We start from the raw sequence: 26,012 nt of genomic DNA, 5'->3' as shown, positions 1-26,012 counted from the left end.
ATTTCCATGCGTGCATGCAAAGTCACTTCAGTCGTGTCCAACTCTTTGCAACCCTATGGACTATGGCCCACCAGGCTCCTCTGTCCATGGGATTTCCCAGGCAAGAACAGTGGAGTGGGTTGCTGTGTCCTTCTCCAGGGGATCTTCCCGACCCAGGGATCGAACCCAGCATCTTTTACATCCCCTGCGTTGGCAAGCAGGTTCTTTACAACTAGCGCCATCTGGGACACTGATGCTTTCCAGCAGTCCCTAAATAAGAAAGCACATTTTGTTTAACATACTAACTGCCTTTAAGAAAATGATTCTTGAAACATACACAGGTTCTAAAACAGGGTGATGTGTTATTTAGAACTGCTATCGAAACAGTATGAGGAATAGCAAAAAGGTGGCCCTGCAATGCAGCCTGCACAAACAGCAACACGAACCAGAAAAGGGCATGCTCATGCAACCTCACAACAGAAAGACGGAAGCCTCGATGTCTGAGTGTTTAAAAGAAAAAAAAAGAAAAAAGATAAGTCAGGCTTTATCAGAGTGAAAGGCAACCTATCAAGACAAACAACAAAAACCACCTTTCTTAAGGAGGTGGTAACAGAATTAAGTTTTCAATGATCCCAATAGAGATGTATAGGCCAGCTTTTCTTAAAATTCCTTCCTCACTATCGTTAAGCCCTGACTATGCCGATGAAAACAAGAGTTACGATTGGTTGACTAGCTGGCAGGGCTAGTCTCTTCCTGAATACGTAATTGTAGTTTTTGTTCTTTTACCCTAATTTCACCACCATTCAATCCCTGACACCTGGCTACCTTTCTGTACTAAAAGCTGATTTTTCCCAGTTAGTTTGACTTTTATTTCTTAAAAAATTCAAAAGTACCAAAGCATCACCACCCCTGAAGAGCAGGATGAGAGCACGCCTGTCACAGCAGTGAGTCCAGCGCCACCGTAGCCATCACTCTGCTGTGACCGCAGTCCCAGTAAAACGCCACCCCAATCATCCTCTCCCCCAAAACTTCACAGCAAAACAGTATGTTCAGTGTGGAGCAATGAAGGCAAGACTGGTCACACGTGCTCTTTAAAATGATGTGGGGTTGAGCATTCACTCTATTCCCAGCAGTCAAGGAATGAGTGGGGTTCCTCCACTGGAGGAGACCCATGACCACACAGGGCTCTGAGCAGTACACTGTGGCAAGAGAGTACTCAAATTATTTTGATTACACACACACGCAAGATTCAATAAGGGCCTTTCCCCATCACACTGGCTTGGCCTTCAGTCACACAAGACCAGGAGAGAGTGACAGAATACGAGTGGCGGCAGGGCAGACCCAGGGGCACTCAGGAAAGCCATCTCAGGAAACCCTGCCATCGCCTTACAGAAAGAGTCCACCAACAGGTCTTGTCTGGAAGCACTGGTTCCAACAAGAGGCTCCCAGACAACTCACCTCACAACTAAGCAGGATGGAAAAACCTCCACGCCCTGTCAACCTGTCAGTCAGCAGCCTGGCAAGCTGCCAGGTTCCCATGTGCCATGATTTTACCACTCCACCATTACAGAAAAGACGCAAAAAGAATAATAGGTTCTCCTCTTCCTTATCTCCTTACTTCAAACAAATACAAGCAGAATAAGGTCAATTCACTCATGTTTAATCCAAGAAATTAACAAGAGAGGCCGTGGAATGCTGCTGCCACAGCCACAACCCTCGAGATAAAATATAAACGGTAACCAAATGCTTGTTCCGAAACGGTCTTCACTGGCTGATGCCATCTGAGTCACACTAACCCTGTCAAAAAGAGACATCAGACTGGGACAGGGGCAACTTTCCCGCCAGGCCTCAGGGATCCACTTGACAAGCACCCAGGAGGAGAACACGGGACGCACAGCAAACACCTGTGCCATCCACCTGCCACCACGCAGGCACCGGCCTGGACCTTGGGAGGCTCAGAGCCAGAGAGACAGCGCGGCAGGCAGCAGGCACACAAACTCAGGCTGCCTCCTCTGGAAACAGGGGCCACAATCAGCAAGGTCATCCAAGGCAGCTTCTGCTCCCCTACGTGGATAGAAAGACAGATGTTCCCAGAAAAACCTGTATATCCAGCTCTCCACACAACCCAGGAAATAGCAGAAACCAGATCGCAGCCCAGGTCTTGTCTACAGGGCACACACAAATGAAGGCACCTTGCCAATTATGTCATGCAGCACATAAAGGAGCATGAAAATGAATCCATAAACCCAACCAGGGTAACTGCTGTTAGGGGCCCAGCCTGAGAAGCACGAGCCGCCCCAAGCAAACACACCCATCTCAGAAACAAGGCCGGGGCCAGCACGGCATCCAACCCGACACAACAGGCAACTCACCGCTCACAGCCTTCAGGCTCCCAGGAATGCCTTCCCCGTGCTGCCTCTTCTGGGCGTTCTTGAACTCCTTCAGAGACAAATAAAGGACTTTACGTACCACCCTTTCTTCTGACCACGGAATCCCATCACTGTCATCCTGGGGAAACAAGGAAGAATGGGGAGAGGCGTGTTACTTCAAAGAAAGGAAGCAAATGTTCAAGAGTCAGAATAAACTTCAAAAAAAAAAAAAAAAAAAATCCCAAGCAAGTACTGCATGACTGAGAGCCAGTTCCAGAGATGAGAACTACATCCTGAGAGAGGGCACTGGTCCGTCCTGGAGGGCCACCCCTCAGGCTGTAACGGGACCAGAGGAGCATCTCCCTTCACACGCCCCGTGCCCAAATCGTGTCATTAACTGGTAATACTGAAGTTTTATATTCTTGGCAAAGTTTAGAAAAGAGCGGGGCGGCAGCCATAACAAGAAGGGTAACGCATCATTGTACTGGAGCTCTTTGGAGTGAGCAGTTCCAGAGCGCAGGCACCTCACAAACATGTGCCCCACTCTTTGGGAAATGTTGTTGTTGGGAATCGGCGCTGCTTTCAAGGAATTTACCGTTTAGTCAAAAGAAATGAAACTGGATCTGCACTGGCCTTTTAAGGGAATGAATCACACACAAAAAAAGTGAGAGAGGGAGAGAGACCACTGCAGAAAAAGGGCAATGGATCTTGGTGGAATAGCGAATGGGGTGGTGGGGGGTGGTTTTTCAAAGAATACACACAGTAACAGGTCTCGAAGGTTTCATTTAAGAGTGGCTACCCTGGTCTGTTGTATCAGATCTAGTGTAAGCTCTTGAGAGAGCACTGACCAAAACAAGGGCAGGCTGGGAGGACAGGGGAACCAAAGCAGCAGCAGCCCACCCAGGGACCACTCTGGCAATTCCAGGAGCTAAGATAGACTGCAGACCAGCGGGGATGGGGCAGGACCGGGGCCCAGTCTGCGAAGACAGGGGTGCCTGGAGATGGCGAATACGGTGCGCCAACCAAGTTAACTCTTTCATGGAACCAGCAAGAAGGCTCTCAAGGTTTAAAAAGCTGCTTCCCACAGCCTGAGACCCTCACAGGTTCTATCCTGTTTACATCTGCCTACAGTGGACATCTGATTGCTGTGGACATCTGCTCATCTGAGAAGTCCTTACAGTCACACACCTACTTCAAGACTTCATTTTTCTAAGAGCTCAATTTGGAGATAGAAGGATTATGTGCTTCTTGGGTACTTGGGGTCTTAAGCGAGTAAGTAACTTCGGGAGGTGGTGACGGACAGGGAAGTCTGGCGTGCTGCAGTCCGTGGCTGCAGTCAGAAATGACAGAAAAGCGGGGTTCTGGTTCTTCAGGTTCCTTTTGTTCAAACAGGAGGCCAAGTATGTCCAGGTCAGGCTGCTGCTGCTGCTGCTCTCCGCACCCTACAGAACTGGTTTTCACTCCCTGCCACTACCGGGTCACTAAAGCCTCCTCCTAAAGCCTCCGGCGGAGATAAGGGAGGTAGATTATCCAAGCTCTTCTCCAGCTTGTAAATTCCTAAAACTCTGCATAAACACACACTGCATCTTAGAAATCCAACCACACAGTCTCTAAGCCCCACATAACGGAAGCTGTGCTCCTGTTAATCTTCCAGGATTTCCTAGAATGACAGTGATTCTCCATCTTCTGTAAGAAGGGGAAGAGAAGGCCTAGGAGCAAAGAGCCAGGATTCCCACCTTTCCGGGGCTGTCCCTGGTGCCTCACACCTGCTTCCAGCACCTCCAGGAGGAGAAGACACACCCTCTCCCTGCAGTGGCTCTCCGGAAAGCACCAAGGCATCTACAGACCAGGGTGGTGGTCAAGTTCACACATGAAGACTGAGCTCAACCCCAGCAGACTCCACCGCACACAGCCTCTCTGTACCACTGTGTACCACCACTCTGTACCAGCCACCAGAGGCCAGGCAACTCCACGGCTGAAAACCAGGAAAACCAAGAGCTCCGACCAGACCCCACTTGAGGAGCCCAAGGAACCAACTGCCTAAAAGGCCAATGATTCAGCTACCCAAGAGGTGAAAAGCACAAAGAATTCACTCCTGGCAGCGAGCAAGCCCCGCGAGTGTGCATGAGCGTGCCTCCAGCAGACTGGTTCCCCCGAGTGACAGTCTCAGCCTTGGGAAGAGTCCACGCTCATGGGCTGAAATCTACCCTCCAGGACCCAGGGAAGCCTCCCGACAGAATGGTCCCCACCACTCCAGGTTCCTATCCTCAGCAATTAGGTCTCCACCACAAACCAGGCCATGACTATGAATGATTAATGTCCTACATACACACACAGTTTATAAACTGTAAAGCCCCAAAAATAGCTTTCAATGTAAAATTCCTATGACAATTTACTGCTTCCTGTTCAGACTGCAGCCTTTATTCTGACTCCAGGTCTTCCAAAGAGAGAATTAAACACCCTGAAGACTGATATCTAATTAAAACAGACAAACCTTGTGAGAGGATAACTTCTGCAAAGGAAGACCCATTTAACGCTCACTTAATAATATCAGCAGCTTCATGACACCTATCTGGATAGTGTGTTAGTTGTTCAGTCGTGTCCAACTTTCTACAGCCCCATGGACTTGTAAGTCCGCCAGGTTCCTTTGTCCATGGCATTCTCCAGGCAAGAATACTGGAGTGGGGTGCCATCCCCTTCTCCAGGGGATCTTCCCAAACCAGGGACTGAACCCAGGTCTCCTGCATTGCAGGCAGATTCTTTACTGTCTGAGCCAGCAGGGAAGCCCAATAAGATAAGATAAATACAGGAGAAGGAAATCTAGGACTCAGAATACAGGGTTTCAAGTTCTAGACATTAAAAATAAAAATAAACCACCACACACGAGTTCTTTAATAATCTAGACTGCTGGTCAAGACTTGTCACCTCCCTCATTGTTGATGCAAGACACAAACCTAACAGGTAAGAAGTCGACTCTACCCTGTTTCCAAAAGCCCAGCAGGTTAAGTGATGATTTAGAAATGAGAAATCAAACTGCCGTTCACAGCTGTAGAGTCACAATGAATCCCCACATTCGGTGCACACCCCTCTCAAGTGGGAGGCTGGCAAGGTGGGCTTGCAGCCAGCCACGAGGCACACAGGCCCTGCAAGCCGGGTGTCCTGGAAAGCTGGAAAAGAAGAAGGTACTCAGGGGCCTAACACTTGCCTTCTCATAGTTCTGAACAACCCAAGTTCTATTGAGCACTCTAGAACATAGCCCAGGCCTAACCCTCTCATTAGAAGTCAGGAACTCCAAAGGCAAACCTCACCCCTGCCCCAAGAGCTTCCATGACCTTTTAAGTCCAGCCCTTCCGTTTTCTCCTCCCTTTTTCAGTAGCTGTCTTATTTAACCAGCCAAAGAAATAACGTCTCCATGGAGTCGTTTCTCCTGCTCCTCACAGTGTTCTCCCAGCACCCGTCACTGCGTGAGAGCTCAGGATGCTGAAAACTGGACCAACTCAACCTCATGCCTCCCACGTTACCACCCACAGCCGGCCTGCCAGTGCCACATTTCCAGGATGGGTGAAGTGCAGGGCCTAAAATCACTCCAATTTCCTTGACTAAAAACACACTATCTCCGTAAAAAGGGCCCCACAGTGACGACTCCAACAGGGCCGGGCAACCCCTCGCATTCTCAGTGGCAAGCCTGTCAACAACCTAACACCCGCACACCACCCCACTGCCACCACCGAGCTCCCTGTGAAGACAGCGCCCATCTCCAAGTCCACGTGGCCTTACAGAGCCCAAATCTACTGCCCCACAATCCCTTCACCTCGGTTAAACGCTACCCAGATTCCTTCACTAAACAGCCTGTTCCTGTTCTCAGTTCCTCTCCCTGCCACCCACCTCGCGAGCTCCTCCTCCCGTTTCTCCCAGGAGCCCCTCCTTCTATCTTCTCCCAGCTCTGTATTCACTTAGTCAGCCCCAAATCACTATCTTCAAATCGACTGATAGGCCAATGGTGCCTCAGTGTTCAAAATCCTCACAATCTCCTGTTGACCTTCATGGGCCTGGTGGCTCTGTTGCTCCTCAGAGGGAATCACCCTAGATCTGCACCGCAGCGCTGGAAGCAGAGAGCAAGCTCTTCTCCATGAAAGCAAGCTTCCTCTACCACACCCAGCCCCCCGTCCATTTGCTTTACTGGTCAGCTTAATCAAGGCAGATAGAGTCACACCACTGATCCAACGTCCAGCAGTCTCATTCGGATGCAAATGCGGCCGCTCAGAGTGTGTGGCCAGTTGTGGTGAGTGGCATTAATGATTTAAAAATAGCTCCTGTCATTTGGGGTTTCCATGATAAGATCAGGGTTAACTGATCACCTAAATCTTAAGAAGAATGAACTCTCAGATGACACACCACCCTTTCTCATTCCTACCCCACGATCTCGGATTTCTCCCCATGCCCCTCAAAATGCTCTGCAAACACTGAAATTAACAACAACAACAACAAAATTAGATCTGCTGGCAGACAGAAGGAGGGAGGGGGGGAGTCATCACATAGATTTGCTTTGCAACTAACTTCGAGAAATCACTTTTGCAAATGGAAGTCTAAATAATAAGATCTTTGAAAGTACAAGTGACAGTTTTGTTTTCATTTGCAAAACATCTACCATTTTTTGAAAAAAGTTTGAAAATGGCAAGGGCTCAGGCATTAAAGTAGAATGTATCTCATCATAATCTTCTTATTGAAGAAGCTGCTCTAAGCTTTGTAACAGACATATAAGAAAAGGGGGCACAGAAAGTAACCATGTGAAGACACCACACACCACGTGCACACCACGTGGCACATAGCACCACCGAAGGATTCTCCAAAGCCCACAGAGCAGCTTAGAGATACAACAGTGCTCCGAAGACCACCAGTGCCTTAACTACTCAGCAACTTGTAGAAATGCAGGCTCATTTTAAGACTCCCTGGTGATGCCCGCACAAGTGAAAGTTTCAGAAGCTCTGCTGTACAGACGAGCCCCATCCTGCCCATCTCACATCACTTTCTACCTTCCACTGGAAAACAGGCAAAGATGAAGATGAGATGAAACCCTAGATGAATGCTTCTAACCACCATCTAACTGTTGAAGTCTGTATTAATATACTGAGCAATCTTTCCTTTGACTTCTCTTAACTGAGCAAAAAACAAGTGACCAAATAGCAAGAATGAAATCAACAAAAAAGTTAAGACACTGAGAAATGGTTAGTTCCTTGAATCAGTGCAGTGTGACATGATCTGTCAAGCTCTCATTCCCTGATTACCCAAGTTGGGATGACTTCCCTTTAAAGGTGACACAAAGTTAAACACAAATGTGAATAATATCCCAGAAGAGGACCAGCATATGCAATGAGATCATTTCTATTTCTTTGCACAATGTGAAAGTTGGCATACATTTCAGCAGCCACATCACCCAGTAGGATCTCATTAAGCTTGCAGTTAACCATATCCTCCCCCAAGGTGACTTTATTTGTTGGGTGAAGGGGTGTACCCCCCCATTACCATGCCACAAAACCCAAAGGAAGGCCCCAAACCGACAAAACTCACGGCTCCCAGTTGCGAATTATTTTTCTATGATTTTTCTCCCAACTTCTACGGTCAAAAACCAAAACCAACACAGAGAGACATATAAGGACATATGAGATGCTTTCTTCCTTAACCAGGTTTATCAGCAAAACAATGAAGAAGGTACATGATCTGTTGGGCGCAGACTGCCACGTCTCCTACAAACTCAGCCTCATGGAGAAGGGCTAGAGCTGCGGACATGGGCATGCATGACTATTTTAAATGTACTCAAGTGCCTACCCCAACTTCCACTGATGGTGTAAATTCTCATCAATGTTAGTTTCAATAAAGCCCCAAAAGGGCCTTAATATAAAAAGAATTTGCTGACAATTCCAATTTTCTCTCTATGGCCCTCACTTCAAAACCCTGGATTATTGAATTAACATGTTCTAACTGCACCAAGAGTTCTTCTAATTGATTGGCTCAAAACTGATCAGGCTGTTGATACAGAAAAGCCATGCCATCCACTCAGCCACAGGCCTGGGGAGAGTCTTCCAGCCCTCAAATACTGGAGTGCAAGCAATAGGGGTTTCCAGGTCAGTCAGTCCTGGTTAGTTTCCGGTGCCAGGTTCTATGGAAGCCCATTTCTGATCAATTTAAACAAGACACACACACACACACAGACACACATTTTCTAACAATTACAACTATATAAAAATGAAACAAGTCTCCATAGAAGAGACTTAACTTCCCACTACTTGTGGACAAACTGCGTTAAGAGCCTCATCCATTATGAGTGACCAAGTAATTTATCATCGCAGCCAAGGGCACTGTTAATACTGATGCCAGGACAACTGGCAGAAACTGGAACAAAGGTCAACCAGGGACTAGGTTCCTTCCAGCAAAGGTCTTCACTACCATGCAGATCATTTTTAACATCACCACCACATAAAATAAAACCAGTATCCAAGACACATACGTTTTACATTGAAGTCCAGAACCTCCCACCAACATTTTAAATGTCAACTGGCTTGGGGGGGTTGGAGGGGGGGGGGGGTGCAGACATGTGCACACACTACCATGTTCCACAGAAAACACTTCTGCTTTCACGGGAAGGGAGCAGCCAGTCAAATGCTCCCGTCAGAGCTTCTGGTAAGTAAACCAAGCAGACAGGGGCATGCAGGATGGGAGAGAAGAGAACATGCATGTTCACAGGCAGAAAGACCTGCTCCTGACATGACATCCCCTCATTCAAACTGATACAGGAGTTAAGACAGTGAAGTGTCTGGATTACAGCAGCCACTGGATGAGCTGCCAACGCCACCACATGCGTATGTTCCATCTCCGTTCGTTTTGCCAAGGCTCTGGGAGCTGAGCAACTTGTGACTTTCCACCTCCTTTTAAAAAAGAAAGAGAGACGCGATGCCCAGTCTCAGTGCTCAGTCCCACGCTGGGCTGGAGTAACCGGAAATGCCACATGGGGCTGGGGGGTGGGGGACTGATTGCTGAGAAGATATTTCTAATAAGAAAACTGTGAAAGACTGGCTCCAGGAGGGAGGTGGAAAGAAAATTCATAGCCCTTTCCTCCTTCCAGGGAAGAATGTCTGGAAACCTTTACATAAATGCCTTTTATTTTCAAGAGCCCAAGTTTTGTATATACCTGCTGTTAAATCACCCTACTTAATGCAATTTGTTGCTGTCTGAAATATCAGCCTCTTCCATCGACAGTTTGAGAGAACAATGAAAGCATCCAAAATAATAACAGCAATAATTTGTTAGGGATGTTGATTCTTGGCACTGATTCCACACAAACAAGGATTTAAAGAGCCAGAGAGAGAGAAAATATTAAAGGAATGATAAAGAGGTTAAAACTACCGTTTCTTCTACTTTTAACAAAATATTTTCTCCACTGGAAATCAACTCAATGTCTCAAATCAACTCGATCTTCATTTTTAATTTCATAAACTGTTTCATCTGTCAATATTCAAACATCAAAGAAAAACAGGGGAACATTCACACCTAGAAATCAGATAAATGGCCAGGAAGGCACTGACTTACTGAATTTGTGAATGACGTTCCTTTGCCTTGGTTTTAAATTAGAAGCACTTCAAGCAGCAATTTTCCTCCAAAAGACAAGCTTCCAGGGATAAAGTAAACGGACTGAAAATGCTTATGCAAGGAGAGTTTTACTTCTTCCAAACTCCCATTAAATAATGTGTACTTATCTTTGATTACTGCCTATTTTAAAAAAATAAAATAAAAAGCTACAGCCGAAATTGGATTAAGAACTTCTGCTGAAAACGATTTATTGCATAACACAACTCTGACAGCCTGAATCTCCGGCCACCAACTGAGCCTTTATAAAAATCTGCTGGGCAGCTGCCAAGTCAGCTTTTTTGCATCTGAGCATGTCAGACCCCGCCGTTGTCAAGGCAGCGGCAGCGACAGCGCACGTTCCCGGTTAAATGGTGCAGGCAGGGACCAGCAGTGAGGGCCACGCTACACAACATTCAACCCCCTGCAATTCCTGGTCTGACAGTTTGTTGTTTCAACATAATCAAAAAGGACTCGTGATCCGGAGGGCATTATCTCCAAGAAACTGGCAGAAATCGGATTGGCGATCTCCCTTCGGTGGAGGAAACGGGGGAGAAATTAAGTCAAATTACAAATAAATACTTGACATGGGTCTTGGAAAGAGAAACGAGAATGAGAAGACGATTCTGTGTTGGCAATGCCAAGGAGCAACTCCCAACAGCCTCATTTGGGAATAAATCATTAAATAAGTAGGTTCCCAAGGGCATCCTGACTGATTGGGATCTTTTCATCCTTACAGCCTTTTTATGTTAATAAGAATACCCCCAAACCCCCCAAATGGTATATTCTAAGCTGCACTATCCAACAGAGTAGTCACCAGCCACATGTGGCTATTTACGACTGACTTAATTAAGTTCCTTAAGTTGTACTGGACACATTTCAAGAACTCGTCAGCCATGTGCTTCTCAAAATGGACAGCCCAGTTAAAGAATGTTTCCAACATCCCTGTTCTAGACCAGCACTGATAATGAATTGGATGGAGTTTTTCAATTGGCTAACTCATTTTATTATGGCCCTAAGACTCTTCAAAACAGGCACGAGAAAATTCTGGAACATAAAAATACCCCGCACAGGAAAACCAGAGTCTAAAGTAGGTAAGAACTGATATTTACCCATATAACTCTCAGGAAGTGGTTCCAATTTGTTCTGCCACATCTCACCTTTCAAATTTGCAGGGAATGTACATGAAATTCAGAGGATGAAATACAAGATTCTTCAGTCTACGAGGAAGCCCTAAAGACACGCACTGCTTTAATATGCCTTCAAATCATATTCTAAGTTATTTCCCTGCAAGGTAACTCCTCTGGGTTTAAGAGAAGACAAAAGCCAGCACCCACCAGTCAGTCTCCCAGTGCCAACGGGTGGCCCAGACTTTGGAGACTGACTACTGCCCCGCCTCTTCCAGGACCAGTCAGTCTCCCAGTGCCAACGGGTGGCCCAGACTTCTGAGGCTGACTACTGCCCCGCCTCTTCCAGGACCAGTCAAGGTTATGGGCCTCTGAGCCGGGCCAAGGGCTAGGGTGATTTTTATACTTCTGTTTCTCCCCCCAGGCCCTGGGACACTGCTGGGTGACTTGATGAGCTCTGTCAATACCTGACTGACTTAACTTGCTGGCTTTTTCTGGCTCAGAAAGAACCTCCACCCAGGAAACAGCATGAGTGTCCACACCTTCCCAAAGGACTGGATGTCTGGTCATGCTACACTGTAAAACCTGTTAAGGAGTTTGGGGGGCCATTTTATGAAAATTTTCAAGTTACAGTGAAGTACACAAATAAACTTTGTCCTTGGATTTAATATCAATGAACACCCAATCATGCTTGTTCTTTCCCCCCTTTTCTCATATCCTTCAGTGGTCCCGAGTTAAGGACCATCAGTTTGTACCTTGTCATTACAAGAATGGACCTCCAGAAATCATTTTAATGCCTGTCGCCCCTACAAACAGTGCTTCCCACTAATGGAAATGCAGATCAGCGTGTGGCGGGTCACATACTACTGTTTCTCGGGCCTCTGTCCTCCAGGTTTGATAACTAGGAGCACCACTCAAACATTCCTGAATGATGCACAGGAGGTTAAGACAGACAAGTCTGTGCGACTCTAGAAGCTTTGCCATTGTCCATTTCATCTTCATGTTTCCAGCCTTTAGGGCTGAGTCCAGTACACAACAGAAATATTCAAAAATACTTCTTCAATAGAGTGAACACATATTAAGAGCTGTCAGGAGGTAAGAGACCTGGATTTCAGTTACGGAATTCTGTTTCCTTGTGTACAAACAAATGACCGAGGAGCGGCCACCAACCCAAGAATCTATGAGCAAAAACACTGGAGCACAAACCACACACGTGGGTTCCGCCCATCAAGTTTCTCCCAGGTGATGCTGCTGGTCAGACACACACCGAGAATCACAGGTATACAGCCTGCAAGGGACCCGACTCCCACCTCGCCTGCGTGAAGACTGTTCTCACTGCCAGAAAAGACACTGTAATTGCCAAACCTAAGGCAAATAATTAGAAACCTGACTCTTGGCTGGTTTTCCTGTTTCCTCTCCCACAAAACCTTCACTTTGTGGCAAACAGATGGAGAAACAATGGAAACAGTGACAGACTTTATTTGGGGGGGGCACGCGCTTCAAAACCGCAGCTGGTGACTGCAACCATGAAATTAAAAGACTCTTGCTCCTTGGAAGAAAAGCTATGACCAACCTAGACATAGGTTGGTATGACAAAGACATTACCTTGCCAACAAAGGTCCGTCTAGTCAAGGCTATGATTTTTCCAGTGGTTACGTATGGATGTGAGAGTTGGACTGTAAAGAAAGCTGAGATGAAGAATTGATGCTTTTGAACTGTGATGTTGGAGAAGATTCTTGAGAGTCCCTTGGACTGCAAGGAGATCCAACCACTCAATCCTAAAGGAAATCAGTCCTGAATATTCATTGGAAGGGCTGATGCTGGCCACCTGATATGAAGAACTGACCCTCTGGAAAAGACCCTGATGCTAGGAAAGATTGAAGGCGGGAGGAGAAGGGGATGACAGAGGATGAGATGGTTGAATGGCATCACCGACTCAATGGACATGAGTTTGAGCAAGCTCCGGGAGTTGGTGATGGACAGGGAAGACTGGTGTCCTGCAGGCCATGGGTCACAAAGAGTCAAACAAACATGACTGAGCAACTGAACTGAAAACTTTCAACTCTGATTCCTCTGCCCTTCCCAATCTCTGATTATGATGGAAATAATAACTGCATCAACTTACATTTTAAAACCTTCAATCCTTGGGGCTCCTCTCAAAGTTCAAAAGCCTCTGAGGTTCCCAGTGGCTACTACAGGGGGCATTTCCAAATTTCCTAGTATGACCTACAAAATGATCATCAACCCAACTTAGCATAGAGTTCTTAAGTCCTTGTCCCTCTAGTGCTCCCAACACCTGCCCCCACAACTGACAAGAGATGAGCATCTCACACAGAGGCAACAGGTCTCATTTTGTAGCCCCATCTCAAAACAGACACCAGAAAACAGAAGTACTGTTGTTTATTAACTAAATATCGATCATGATTTCAACAATAATTCACCAGTAAATAAAGAACAGACGGTATACACACAGATAAAAGTACAACCTCAAACCTCTAATACCAAGAAATACATAAAACAATTAGGCTCAATTTACCAACTCTGTCTGTTTTAGTATTCCCCCCCCAGCTCTTGGTCTTTATAATGCAAAGAATGCATGATCTATGTGACCAGGACCCTTAGTACGAGATGTCAATTTCATTCAAACTGAGATATTTACTACCAGTGAATTCAGTACCTAATCCAATGACAAGATTTAACCATATCACTATTTCACAATGGTTTTCAAAGATCACAACTATTTCTGCCACCTAAACAAAACCAGAAACCTTCATTGGCTCCCTCATTTCTTTCATGCAAAATGAGATTTCCAGCAGTAGTAGCTCCATAAAATAGCCTGAAAGACCAATGAATGATTCAGTGAAAAGATTCATGCTTACCTACAGACTGACAGAGCTCCTCCAAAGTCATGAGGGTTGACCCCCTAAAAGGCGATATAAGCAGTTTCATTTTCAAGCACAGCTGTTAAGAATAGCAAATACGGCCTTCTAGAAGTGACGTCACAGTCCTTCCTATGTTGGCATGTCACAGTGATAAGAGAAAACCCACATTATGAGAACAGTGGATGTCAACTAAAAGTTTACCATTTACACTTCATGTGATGTGTGTGAAAGAATAAAGCAGAAGAGGGAAGATGACAATTGTACTCCAAATGGGAACCCCCCAGAAAGTTTTGAGCAAAGAAGTAACAGAATTTGATTTATAGTTTTAAAAGCTCACACAGATTGCTGGGTTGAGATTAAAACAGGGGGTGCGCAGAGATAAAGGAAGGTGTGACAACTGCCCACAAGAAGTGAGGACCAAGGAGGCAGCAAGAGGCTGTGAGGACTAAACTAGCTGAGAGAAACATGTGAGAAACCAGGAATAAAAGGTGAACTCCCAAGTTTTCATCTCAGGGCATTTCCTTTCCTTTCTGGAGGGAAAAAAAGGGGCACTTCTGAAAATAGCAGAAAAGTAGGGAGGAAGGAACCAAGAGCTTCATTCTTACACTCAGCTGGATTTGTCCACATCGATCCTGGGGGAGAGGTCAAAGTTCAGGCCACGTGTCAAAGTTAGAGATCTGAATACATCTGGTAGTTAAACATCAAACTTAGACTCCAGTTTTATCAAAAGGACAGAAAAGCATAGTTCACCTCTTCGTTGAAAGTAAGGGGTGAAGTCAGGTAAAGGCTGCCAGACCTGGACTAGTAGTCATTTTACGGCGAAAAGGGTTTTCAGACTTAGGAAAAATGATGCTTCCAAATAAACAGTGAATGAAGGCAGAGAACATAGGAGGAAGAAAAGGAATGTTTCACATACTCCAGAGGCTTTCTAGAAACATCTGCATTGGATGACGCCCTGTGTTAACTTCAATAATCTGGCAGAGGAGACCTCAGAAACCCACTGCTCAGCATGAGCCATACCGCAGGCCCAGGGCTGCTGCTGCTGAGAAAGTTCTATGTAGCCACACGAAGTCGTAACTCATTCACACACACGTGCAGAAGCCCCTTTTTATATTTAGCTTCACATGCAAATGAGAAAATGATGACATCCAGCCCTAAGCAGCGGCAGGCCTGAGGCCCACTCTCCCAGGTAAGTGCTACCACTCTCCCAGGTAACTCCCAAGAATCAGAAAGGCTTGCACAGGGTGAGACGAACCACCACCCGTTTGCTCTCAGGTGAATCATGGAAGGATCGAGAGAAGCTCCTTTGGGATGCCCCGAAGACTGGGAGGAAGACTACAGAGAATAATTCCCTCTATGTGGTCAACTCTATTTTCTATCAGACACACCACCTGTGAGTCACAGCCCACTGCCAGACCCACGCAGTGCTTTTCCTCTTGGAATTCCTGGTTTCTCTCCTGAAACGCACTCTGAATGGGGGTTCCGGGAAACCCCCGTTCCCATCCTCCCAACCAGCCCTCCACCTCTACTGCTGGCGACTGCCGTTCCAGTTCCGGCAGCACAGGGCTCAGCTGCCCTGGGAAGCCCGGGGAAGCTTTACCAAGGACAGGCCTCGCCATCAAGCTCCGAGTCGATGGTCCAGGGTAGGGCTGGGGCCCAGAGATTTTGGTAAACTCAGTGTGGGCACCACCCATCCACTGACACTCCCATCTTTGATGGACTCGGTCTCACTGCATTAAAATCACCCATTTCCTAACAACTCCCTAACAGTAAGGCTGGCATATTAGGAGCTTACTAAGCAACTATTGAGGAAATGAAGCTTCAAAAAAGGAAGAAACCATGTAACTAAGGAAACCAGGTTAACTGTTTAAAAAGAACACACAGCATGTTTGAATACACTTATTTTCTTGACATTAATCCTCTACATTGAGGATTCAGTATTCTCTAAAATCGAGGAAAAGTTTCAGCTGATACTAAAGCTTTCTTTGCATGTAAACACAAACCAAACCCATACTACCTTCAAGGAACTGAATCACTGAATAAATCACTCAAAGCTTCCCTACCTCCAACTGAAGAGGAAAACCAACCCTGCATGTCTATGAGTCAGAGACAAGTTCTGATTTGCCAATAAAACACTCAAAATATTATCTCAGTAAAAGTATTGGGAAACTAGGTTATGGTTGCTCGCTAATTTAATCACATCAGGAGGGAGAGTCTGGAGAGGCAGATCATCTTTTACCCAATACCCCATCATTGGGAGGTGAGTGAAAGTCGCTCGGTCAGGTCTGGCTCTTTAAGACCCCATGGACTGTACAGTCCACGGTATTCTCCAGGCCAGAATACTGGAGTGGGTAGTTGTTTGCTTCTCCAGGGGATCTTCCCAACACAAGGATCGAACCCAGGCTCTCCCGCATTGCAGGTAGCTGAGCTGCCAGGGAAGCCTAAAAACTAAATTGAAAGGGAAAAGCTTTTTTATGTTCAATATCTTCTTAACCCCAAACTCAAACTGCTGCAGAACAATTCCAGCACCTAAGTCACCTGTAGGAGACAAATGAAGCTTTTATTCTTCTTGTGCTGTCAGAACAAGGCCTGTCAAGCTCTACTCTGTCAGATCTCCTGTCCATATTAATACATAATTCAATTTCTGCTTCCAGGTAAGAGGTCTCTAGAAGGTCGGCTGCGTTCTTGTTCCCAACACTGTCCATCATGCAGTAGTTCAGGAAGATCTGTCCATCCCACACCCTCCAACATGACAGCCAGGGACTGCTTCTAGCCCAAGAGTCGGTGACGAAACGCTTAAAAGGCAAAGCAGAAGACAGGAAAAAGGAAGGGGTGCGGGAGGAGAGGTTATCCTATACAGAACAATTCTCCTTTTTTAGGGCCAGTTAGGGTTTGGCAGACTTTTCAGACCATTGTACAAAAGTCCTGACCTCAAAGAAAACACTTTTCAATTTTAACATACATACCCACACAAAGAAACACAGCAGGCACTCCCCACGGGCCAAAATAAAATGCTCTCTAGTAATTACCATAAATAGAGAAGGAGATGGGCTTCCTAAGTCAGAGTACAGAGGATGAGAAAAACCACCAGCAACAAAAACATCATAAACAAAATTACAGAGTCAACAATAAACTGGGAGGAAAGTGGAATTGCTTCTCAATGAGATGCAAAGAAACACATCCCTGAGATGCTCAAACAAGGGGAGCGAACACATTGATCAGCCAGCCGAGGCAAAGAGGGTGGAGCCCTTAAATACAAAGAGAACCTGGCGACAACTCATTTTCTGTGGAACAAACTAAAGTTTCTGGAAAATCCCACACAATATTATTAACGAAAATACTTGAGAATGGATTTACTTCTCATCACTTTCACTTCTTTTCCATACATTTGGCATAAAATTTCCCAATCAGCTCCAGGGTTTTAGATGATTTTAAGAATCACTAAATAAAGTTGCTTTGAGAGATTCTCCCTTAAAAACAGCCCGAGAGGACTTCCCTGGTGGTCTAGCAGTTGAGAGACCACCTGCCAATGCAGGGATTCGATCACTGGTCTGGGAAGACCTCGCAGGTCACGGGACAGCTGAGGCCATGCTCCGCATCAAGAGAAGCCCCCGCAATGAGAGGGGCCCACGGGCCACAGCTAGAGAGTAGCCCTCGCTCACAGCAACTAGAGAAAGCCCGTGAGCAGCAACGAAGACCCGGCGCAGCCAAAAATATTAAAAAAAAAAAAAACAAAAAAACCCTCTCAAACAAACTAGAAGGCATTTGTCCATCAGTCTAACCACAGCTCCCACTGTGATAAGATGTGATCAGTTTGCAGTGATAATTTGAGTTCACTGTTAAAATGATATCCACAACGATAGGCAGTACAGAAAACGCAAATAATGAAGGAAGAAGATAAAAATAAGCCAACACACCTGCCTTATAACCCTCTCCAGTAAACTGTACGAGTATAGTCTAGAAGTGTTCTGCTAGGAAAAAATGGTACGTTCATTACTGCAAAATCATATGCTATCTCCTTGGGAGAAGGGAATGGCAACCCACTCCAGTATTCTTGCCTGGAAAACCTCATGGACAGAGGAGACTGGCAGGCTACAGCCCACAGGGTAGCAAACAGTAGGACAGGTCTTAGTGCGAACAGCAGCGCATGTGGTCTACATTCAGGGTTGCTCTTTGAGCTCAACCATATTCTAGGCAACCTTCTAAGAGATCCTGGTGAAGTAACAAGACTGATGGGGAAGCAGGCGGCTTGCTTCAGACAGACAGCAAGAGGGAGGGCCTGTCAGTGGCTCCAGCACCACTGTCTCAGGACACTGAGCAGTCAGCAGTCTGGAGCCTCCCCTCTCATCTTCACCTGTTCAAAGAAATCTCTGAATCTCTGGAACCATCATTTTAAAATAATTAAAATGATGAGTTTTGTAATATGTGAATTTGACCGCAACAAACAAAACTTATTAAATTTGCTAATCTCAAAACAAATTCTACTTAAAATATAAGTAAGTTTTAGAGTTTTCTTTGAGGTCAGGGCTTTTGTAAAATGGTCTGAAAAGTCTGCCAAACCCTAACTGGCCCTAAAAAAGAACTGTTCTGTATAGGATAACCTCTCCTCCCGCACCCCTCCCTTTTTCCTGTCTTCTGCTTTGCCTTTTGGGCATTTCGTCACCGACTCTTGGGCTAGAAGCAGTCCCTGGCTGTCATGTTGGAGGGTGTGGGATGGACAGATCTTCCTGAACTGCTGCATGATGGACAGTGTTAGGAGCAAGGATACTCAAAGTGTCTCCACTTTACTGAGATACGGAGAACAATGAAATTATTAATACTGCGTTCCCATGTGAAAGTTCTAGAAATACTTTTACTGGCAAACTGGGTTTGAGTGTTACAAGGCTAGTAAAAACCATCCACTGCTACATGAAACAACTCCATAACCACTTTTTACCAAGTAAAAAGTTCAACAATTCCCAAATACAAAATATATCATATTGCAGCCTAAGCAAAGCATATTATCAGCTTGCTTATTTTGATGCTCTTGTGTTCATTAGAAACTGCTAATCATGCATCATTGAAATTGAAAATCAGTAAAATGTGCAGCGAGACAATTCCTTTGTATTACCTCGAGACCCACGAACGTCTTAATCGTAAGGGCAGGATGGGTGCATGTGGGGTCTGCTCCCTCTATACTCAGAGGCTTGTCCCAACAAAAGTAGAGGCCACACACACAGAACGGGTCACAGTGAAGTACTGGTATCATAACCTCAACATGCGCCCTGGTTTTCAGTACTTTTTTCCTATGCATTCTTGCTGTGGTCTGCAATGGTTTGAACCCATATTCCAAATAACTCTTTCAAGCTCACTTGCCCCTGCCATTCTCTCTCTGGCTCTTCCCTTATCGCAACACTCATGTCTCAGTCGAATGTCACCTTCTCCAAGAAGCTTTCTCCAACCATCCTACCACACAACCTGCTTTAACTTTCTTCAGAGAATTTATCACCCGTAAAATTTGTATTTGATAGGAACACATATTATATGGTTTCCTAACTAAATTACTGGCAACTCAAAGATGATATATGAGGCATTCCATATATTCAACACTTTGATTTTTGACAGTGATACAGTTAATTATTTTTATCATAAAAAAAAACAATAAATGAGGAGGAGGAAAGGGGTAATTTAACTCATATAAGCTAACAAATTCAAGTCCACCCCTCTGTTAATGAAGACAAAGAAACAAGGTTAACACAGCCTCATTCCGTACGGCCGGTGCTAACAATTACCAAAAACTAGGGTCTTAAGACACAAATTTATTCTCTTACCAGTTTGGGCAACCTCCAGGAGACAGTGAAGGACAAGGGAGCCTGGCATGCTGCAGTCTACGGGTTCACAAAGAGTGAGAGAGGACTTAGCACCTGAACAACAGATTCTGAAGGCCAGAAGGTCAAAACCAGTTTCACTGGGTTAAAGCAGAGGTGTTTGGTAAGGCTGTTTTCTTCTCGAAGTTCTGAAGGGAAAATCCAATGCCTTGCCTTTTCAGCTTCCCTGGCTTGTGGCCCCTTCATCTGTCTTCAAAGATTATCACTTCAACCTCTAAGGTTCTGTTTTCCCCTCTCCTTTTCTCTCTCTGCCTCTGAAGCCTACCTCTCTTATGTAAGGACGCTTGTGATTAAAAGCGGGCACACCTGGACCAGCCCAGCCCAGCTCCCTGCCGAAGGCTTCACTTAAGCACGCCCCCGTTTACCACTTAAAGTAACAGGCTGGGGGGACCTGAATACATTCAGGTGCCATTACTCAGCCTCCATTATCTTACGCTGGAGGTGAGGAGGCTGAGAGTGGTCTCGGCGATTTTTTTTTCTTTTTTTTTTTTAAAGTGTAAAGACAGACTCAAATAGGTCCTTGGATCTTTTGCTAGTGAAAGAAGAAAACCTGAGTGGATCCAGAACAGTGGGTGGAACTACCATCTCCAAGTTTCCAAGAAACAGCAAAGTAACTGAGTCCTTTGGTTGAAAACTTTCTGTACTAAAACCACAGGTGGCAAGTGAGTGGCAAGCCGGTCCTAAGGGTTTTCTGGTTTCCCAACAAAGAGGAGCGTGGGGTGCACAGCAGAAGGAGGACCGTTTCAGGGGACAGGAGCTTCCTCTTCTGCTAGGATTTCAACTGTTAATTTACCTTATCAAATAGCACGAGATTTGGGACTAAAATTTTTCACTTTAAAAATAATTTTATTACTCAAAAAGAGCCCTTCTTAGATAGTATTGTTTCTGAAAGAGATGGGTGTTTTGTTTTTGAAATCTCCAGACTGCTATGTTCAAAAGTAAAACTAAGCTAGAAATTTAAATAAGTTAACATATGAATCTGTTGAAACTTTCTTAGAAGGAGATGATATGCATTAACCTCAAGATTTCTACTCAAGATACACAAACGGACAGATAATAAACACATGAAAATATGCTTGACAGCATCATTCATGAGGGAATTGCAGATCAAAACCACAATGAGACACCACTTCATACCCACTAGGGTGGCTATAATCAAGAAAGACAAGAGTTTAGGTGCTGACAGTAGTAAGTGCTGGAGAAATTGGATCACACATTGTGGTAGGAATGAAAAACGGGGCAATGGTTTTGAAAACCAGTCTGGCTGTTCCTGAAAAGGTTCAACAGAGTTATCACAGGACCCAGCAATTTCACTCCAAGGTATACACACCCAACACAAGTGAAACCGCACATCCACACAAAAACTCACACATACATGTTCCCAGCAGCGTCATGTATAATGGCTAAATGTGCAAACTCAACTGTCCAACAAATCATGAGTGGATAAAAGTGTGTTATATCCACAAATGGAACTGCTCAGCAATGAAAACAAAGTATTGCTTTACCTCAATACAGGTGCCCCATGCCAATTAATAACCTCTGCTGCGCTACACTTCACCTGCTTGCAAAGCTGCCATACTCTGCACATTGATGGGTTGTTGTTGTTTAGTCCGACTCTGTGCAACCCAGCGGACTGTGGCCCACCAGGCTCCTCTGTCCGTGGAATTTTCCAGGCATGAATTCTGGAGTGGGTTGCCATTCCTTCTCCAGGGGATCTTCTCAGCCCAGGGATGGAACCCGACTCTCCTGCACTGGCAGGTGGCTTCTTTACCACTGAGCCCCCTGGGAAGTGCTCCATTTGATGGGTATTTTACAGAAAATTCAGACCTTGCAATGGAAACAATGGAAAAACCCTTCTACTGCTCCATCGGCTGGAAGCACTCTATCCAACAGTCTGTTCCCTACGTGACAGGGCCCCTGTCCCACTCAACAGACTTTCAGACATCAGGCGTACTGCAGGTCAGGGGAGCCAAGCAAGAGAACTCAGCAGGGGAAGGGAAGAAAACCCCAAGACGCGGCAGCATCCCGTCCCAGACACTGGCCTCCCGCTTGGCGCGGTGAGCCGTGACTCTGCAGAGCAGGTGGGTCCCTCCTCGAGGCCGCTGCTTCCGGAGTCCAAGCTGGGACAGCGGCAGGGCGCGTGTTCCTAGGAAACAACTCGCAGACAGAGGACAATGCGACCAGAAGGCTGGGGGGAGGGGAATCAGAGCTTCAGTGGTTCAGACCTGGAGCCTCACGGGGTCTCGGCTAAGCACGATCACGCAGATTTACAGCGGCCTTTAATGCGTTCTGTTACAAAGAACTACATGTCAATAAATTAATTTGAGTGTAAGAAAACAAATAGCATTTCAGGGAGGAGGGGAGCTGGGAAAGATAAGCGGGCAGTAAAGACTGGGTTTATGGGACTCCTGCCTGTCTGTCCAGTGAGAGGGGCCGGCAGGCAGACTGAGCCCCATGGCCCCCTGTGAGAGCATCCAGGGAGACTGTTCATGGGGGGGGCGCTAAACGAAAAATCAACATGGACTTGAAATACACCCTGGCTTCAAGATTCAGCACAGTGACTTTCCTTTTTAAAAAGCTTATCTACAGGACTATCTGTCTTTTTTTTTTTTTTAAACCAACTCTCCAGCCAAACCCAGATGAGTCTGTAGAGAGTCTCCTGGGAGGAGATGGGCAGAGCGAAGCGAGGAGCCCGGGGAGTCTGGAAGCCGCGGCAGGAGCATGATTCAGGCCGCCTCTCTCCCTGCCAAATGAAGCTGCCACCGATGCCAAAACATCCCATTTATAACGCCGCACAAAAGCGTGTGTACAGACGGACCACACAGCAACTTTTCAGGAGGCTAGAATAACTTCCAAGTTTAACCCATTAAATGGTCACTCCTTTAAAAAAAAAAAATCAGCAAATATGAAACTGGCGGTCAACAGCATGCCCCCAGCAATAGCAGCTTGTCAGAGGTCGCAGTATAAGCAGGCTTCAGTGATACCAACGTACCTTCTTCCTACTGACAGAACACGACACACCTACACCAAAACGTAGGTATGAGGCCAGCAGAGAAAGCCAGAAGCAGTCTTACATACATAAGACATAACCCTACATAATGGTCAGAAAGGCTTGTCTGGATCCCACCAGGAAAGAAAGGCATGAGAACCCAGACCACTGGCTTTCAGGAGGCCAGTGCCTTCCCAGGCCCCCAGGCCACCCTGCGCTGGGAGAAGGGCTGCCTGGTCTGTGGGACCATCAGTACCACCATGGCACCATCCATGCCGGCAAAACAGCTCCACCCGCGTTCCCCCTAGTCCCCACAGTCACCTTTCCCATATTGGCTGAAGATGTCTTTCCTCACCTCAAAAAGAAAAGTTTTCTTCCAAATCAGAGTATCAGCACATGGTATTCCCCTATCAGAACCACACACCTACTCAGAGATTCCAACCAATGCTCAGCTCCCCGACCACACGAGGTAAGCTCATGTCTCCTCATCATCCATATTTAGCAGCATCCTCTTCCTTCACCAAAAAGTAAAGAATTCCCATTACGTTCTACAGCGCTAGGACAGAACACACACCACTGTCAATTCAGAATCCCCTAATCAGGCCTCAAGATACCAGACTTTTTTGTCTGAATGTTAAGTCTAGTTGTTCACCCCATCTCCGGATGCCCTGGAACAGGCAAACCTTTTGGACCTAACAGAACTTCATCCACTGGAGGGCCCCCTTTCTTTTTTTTTTTTTAGGTGCCACAGGTTTTGGCCACAACAACTATTTCTTTCACTAATATCCGATTTCCAGTCTGCTGCTTCATTTTAGTGCCTTGCTTATTCAAAGTAACTTAATGATGTGATCTAGCACTGAAATGAAGTTGTTCTGAGTCATGTTTCAATAGGAATTAATTCCAACACCCAATAGAGCCTAGAAACAGATTGAAGGTATGATGTAAGATAAAGCACCATGCCCAAACCCGCTCCTTCTCAGGCTCCAGGACACCATGTCACAGATGCCACCGGGTTATCTCCTGTCCTACACATGAAAACCACATACATCTCAGGATCTAAGGAAAATGGTAATTACAGAAACCACCCCAAGAGCTGCCTGGTCTGCATGCTTACAGTGAAGGGGTATCTGATGGGCAGACACTAGATTTGATACATGTTTTTATAAAAGTCTCCAGAGAGAGAGAAACCAGGTGAACTAGAGCACAAAGACATATAGCAAACCAGCAAGGTCAGCTCAGGTGCCTGGTCACTGGGAAGCACAGAAGAACAGAAAAGCAACCCTGCTGCTGGCGGCGATTGAGGTGATCCCTCTCCCCCCCATTCTCAGTTATCAGAACAGAAGCTATCCATCACAGAACTGAATACAATCCAAAAGACTTGAGCAGCATTTAGTTCTCAGATGCAGTGGCCCGTCACCACCTCTGAACCCACAGCTAGAACCTGCACCATCCAAAGGACAATCAGCCTGTGAACAGCCGGCCACATGGTGTAGTGTCTCGTCTCCAAAAGCACAGCCGTCTAGGATTCGAGGGAGAAAAGCTGAAGGCCAGAAGATAACTGCTGTGTTTGATCCACCGTATCTTCAACTTTCCCTCAGTCTCACTGATAACAAACCAAACTGCAGCCTAAGGAGGCGGAGTGGGGGCTTTATGACATTCCTTCCTTTCTCTCTTCAGCATTTCCTCAGGAGCTGAGCCAAACCCATCAATGATCTTTTGCCAAAACTGCAGCTACCAAGTTGCCAGTGCCAAAACCCAATCCCACTTCTAAAACTGTGCTCTTTAATTTGCCCTCTACCTCCAGACTGAACAACCCTGGAAATAGAAATGGGAATTTTCCAAGCTGGAAATAGTTCTGACTGAAAACTCCCTAGTCACTCTCTCTGGATAACCCAGGCAGACCCACTTCACTCACACACGCATAATTAGGGCACATGATGTGGTTGTGGCTGTGGATGGAGACACTAAAATTTTACCCGCCCACAAAATTCCATTCCTTAGACGGAACATTTTCACATTTTTTTTTTTTGCTCAGTATCTTCCATCACCCAAAGGAAGTCGTTGTATCTTGCATTAGAGAATAAAAACTAAAATAACAACTAGATCCTTCAGAACGAACTGGTACTAATCTATCTCATCACTCATGGGTGGCCTCCTAGATAGGTTATTTAAAAAAAAAAATGACAAGCAGAGCGACCTCAACTGCAAGGTCGAAGGGGAAGTTCATGTTACCAGATGGTCTAAGCGATCTCACTGAAAATGCTTTCCATTCCTAATGTACGACTATCAACATGGAAAAACCTTCTCAACTGTGGCCCTTAAGTCTTCAATTTTCACCTCATGTGCTTCAGATGGTATACTATGACCTGCTTTTTTGCCAAAATAAGTAATTTTGTGTGTTATTACTTGGCTTAACTCCCCTCAACCACCCACCCGCCCAGAGAGGCAGCCCAGAGTACACACCACGCATCAGCCGCGCCAGGGGCCCGGTGGGCCCTTCCGGCCCTCTCCTCCTGGTGCAGCTGCTTCTCATCGAGGTGGACGACGCTCCTGTCTGCAAGGCCTGGCTGTGGGCTTTACCCTCTAATGGTTTCAATGAAGGATAAAGGATAATGTGAAGTTTGACATTTTTATACTTGAGAAGAAAGCAAGAGCAAATCTCCCTGCCCTTTCAAGTGTAACTCAAAAGGAAAAGAAAATCTGCTAGTTAACATCTGGAACAAAATATTAAATCAAATTAAAACTTTAACCAATTCTGTGAGCTTATGGAAAGTTTGAGCCAGGGAATGGAAGTTTCCAAAATACATTTTAGAAAGCACTGACCTAGCCCCACACACGCGCACACACACACACACACACACACACACACACACACACACACACACACACACACACACACAGAATAACCTGCTAAAATGTAGACTCAGAGAGAAAATAGCATGCCTGAGGCACAATTAAATTCCCTTGTCCTGTAAAATGGATTTTCAAGCCCCTACCACCGACATATACAACTTGTTTTTAAACCAAAATAAAATTATGATATATCTTTAAAAAAGACATTAGTGTAATAATCAGGGAAGGTAAAATGGATTCTGCAGGCTTAAAAGGTTAAACTACTTAGCAGACTGCTTCCTTGCTTAAATAACCATTTCTCTCATGAGAAGCATGCAGCTCTCCTC

General features: G+C 45.8%; 1 protein-coding gene across 5 annotated transcripts in view; it reads right to left on the bottom strand.

Moving 5' to 3' along the window:
- JARID2 (jumonji and AT-rich interaction domain containing 2) overlaps nucleotides 1-26,012 on the bottom strand; it is a 230,817-nt gene that overhangs the window by 122,477 nt on the left and 82,328 nt on the right. For 4 of the 5 annotated variants that reach the window (XM_070457079.1, XM_070457078.1, XM_070457080.1 and 1 more), the window contains one exon: nucleotides 2,352-2,487. In XM_070457079.1, coding sequence (XP_070313180.1) covers nucleotides 2,352-2,487 — 136 coding nt within the window. Of the gene's footprint in view, nucleotides 1-2,351; nucleotides 2,488-26,012 lie in introns of those variants that run through there. The other variant, XM_020876013.2, reaches the window with a different exon arrangement.

Source organism: Odocoileus virginianus, chromosome 27, assembly GCF_023699985.2.
Source record: "Odocoileus virginianus isolate 20LAN1187 ecotype Illinois chromosome 27, Ovbor_1.2, whole genome shotgun sequence".
In the NCBI taxonomy this organism is placed as follows: Eukaryota; Metazoa; Chordata; class Mammalia; order Artiodactyla; family Cervidae; genus Odocoileus; species Odocoileus virginianus.
This window is presented reverse-complemented; position numbering and strand designations above follow the sequence as displayed.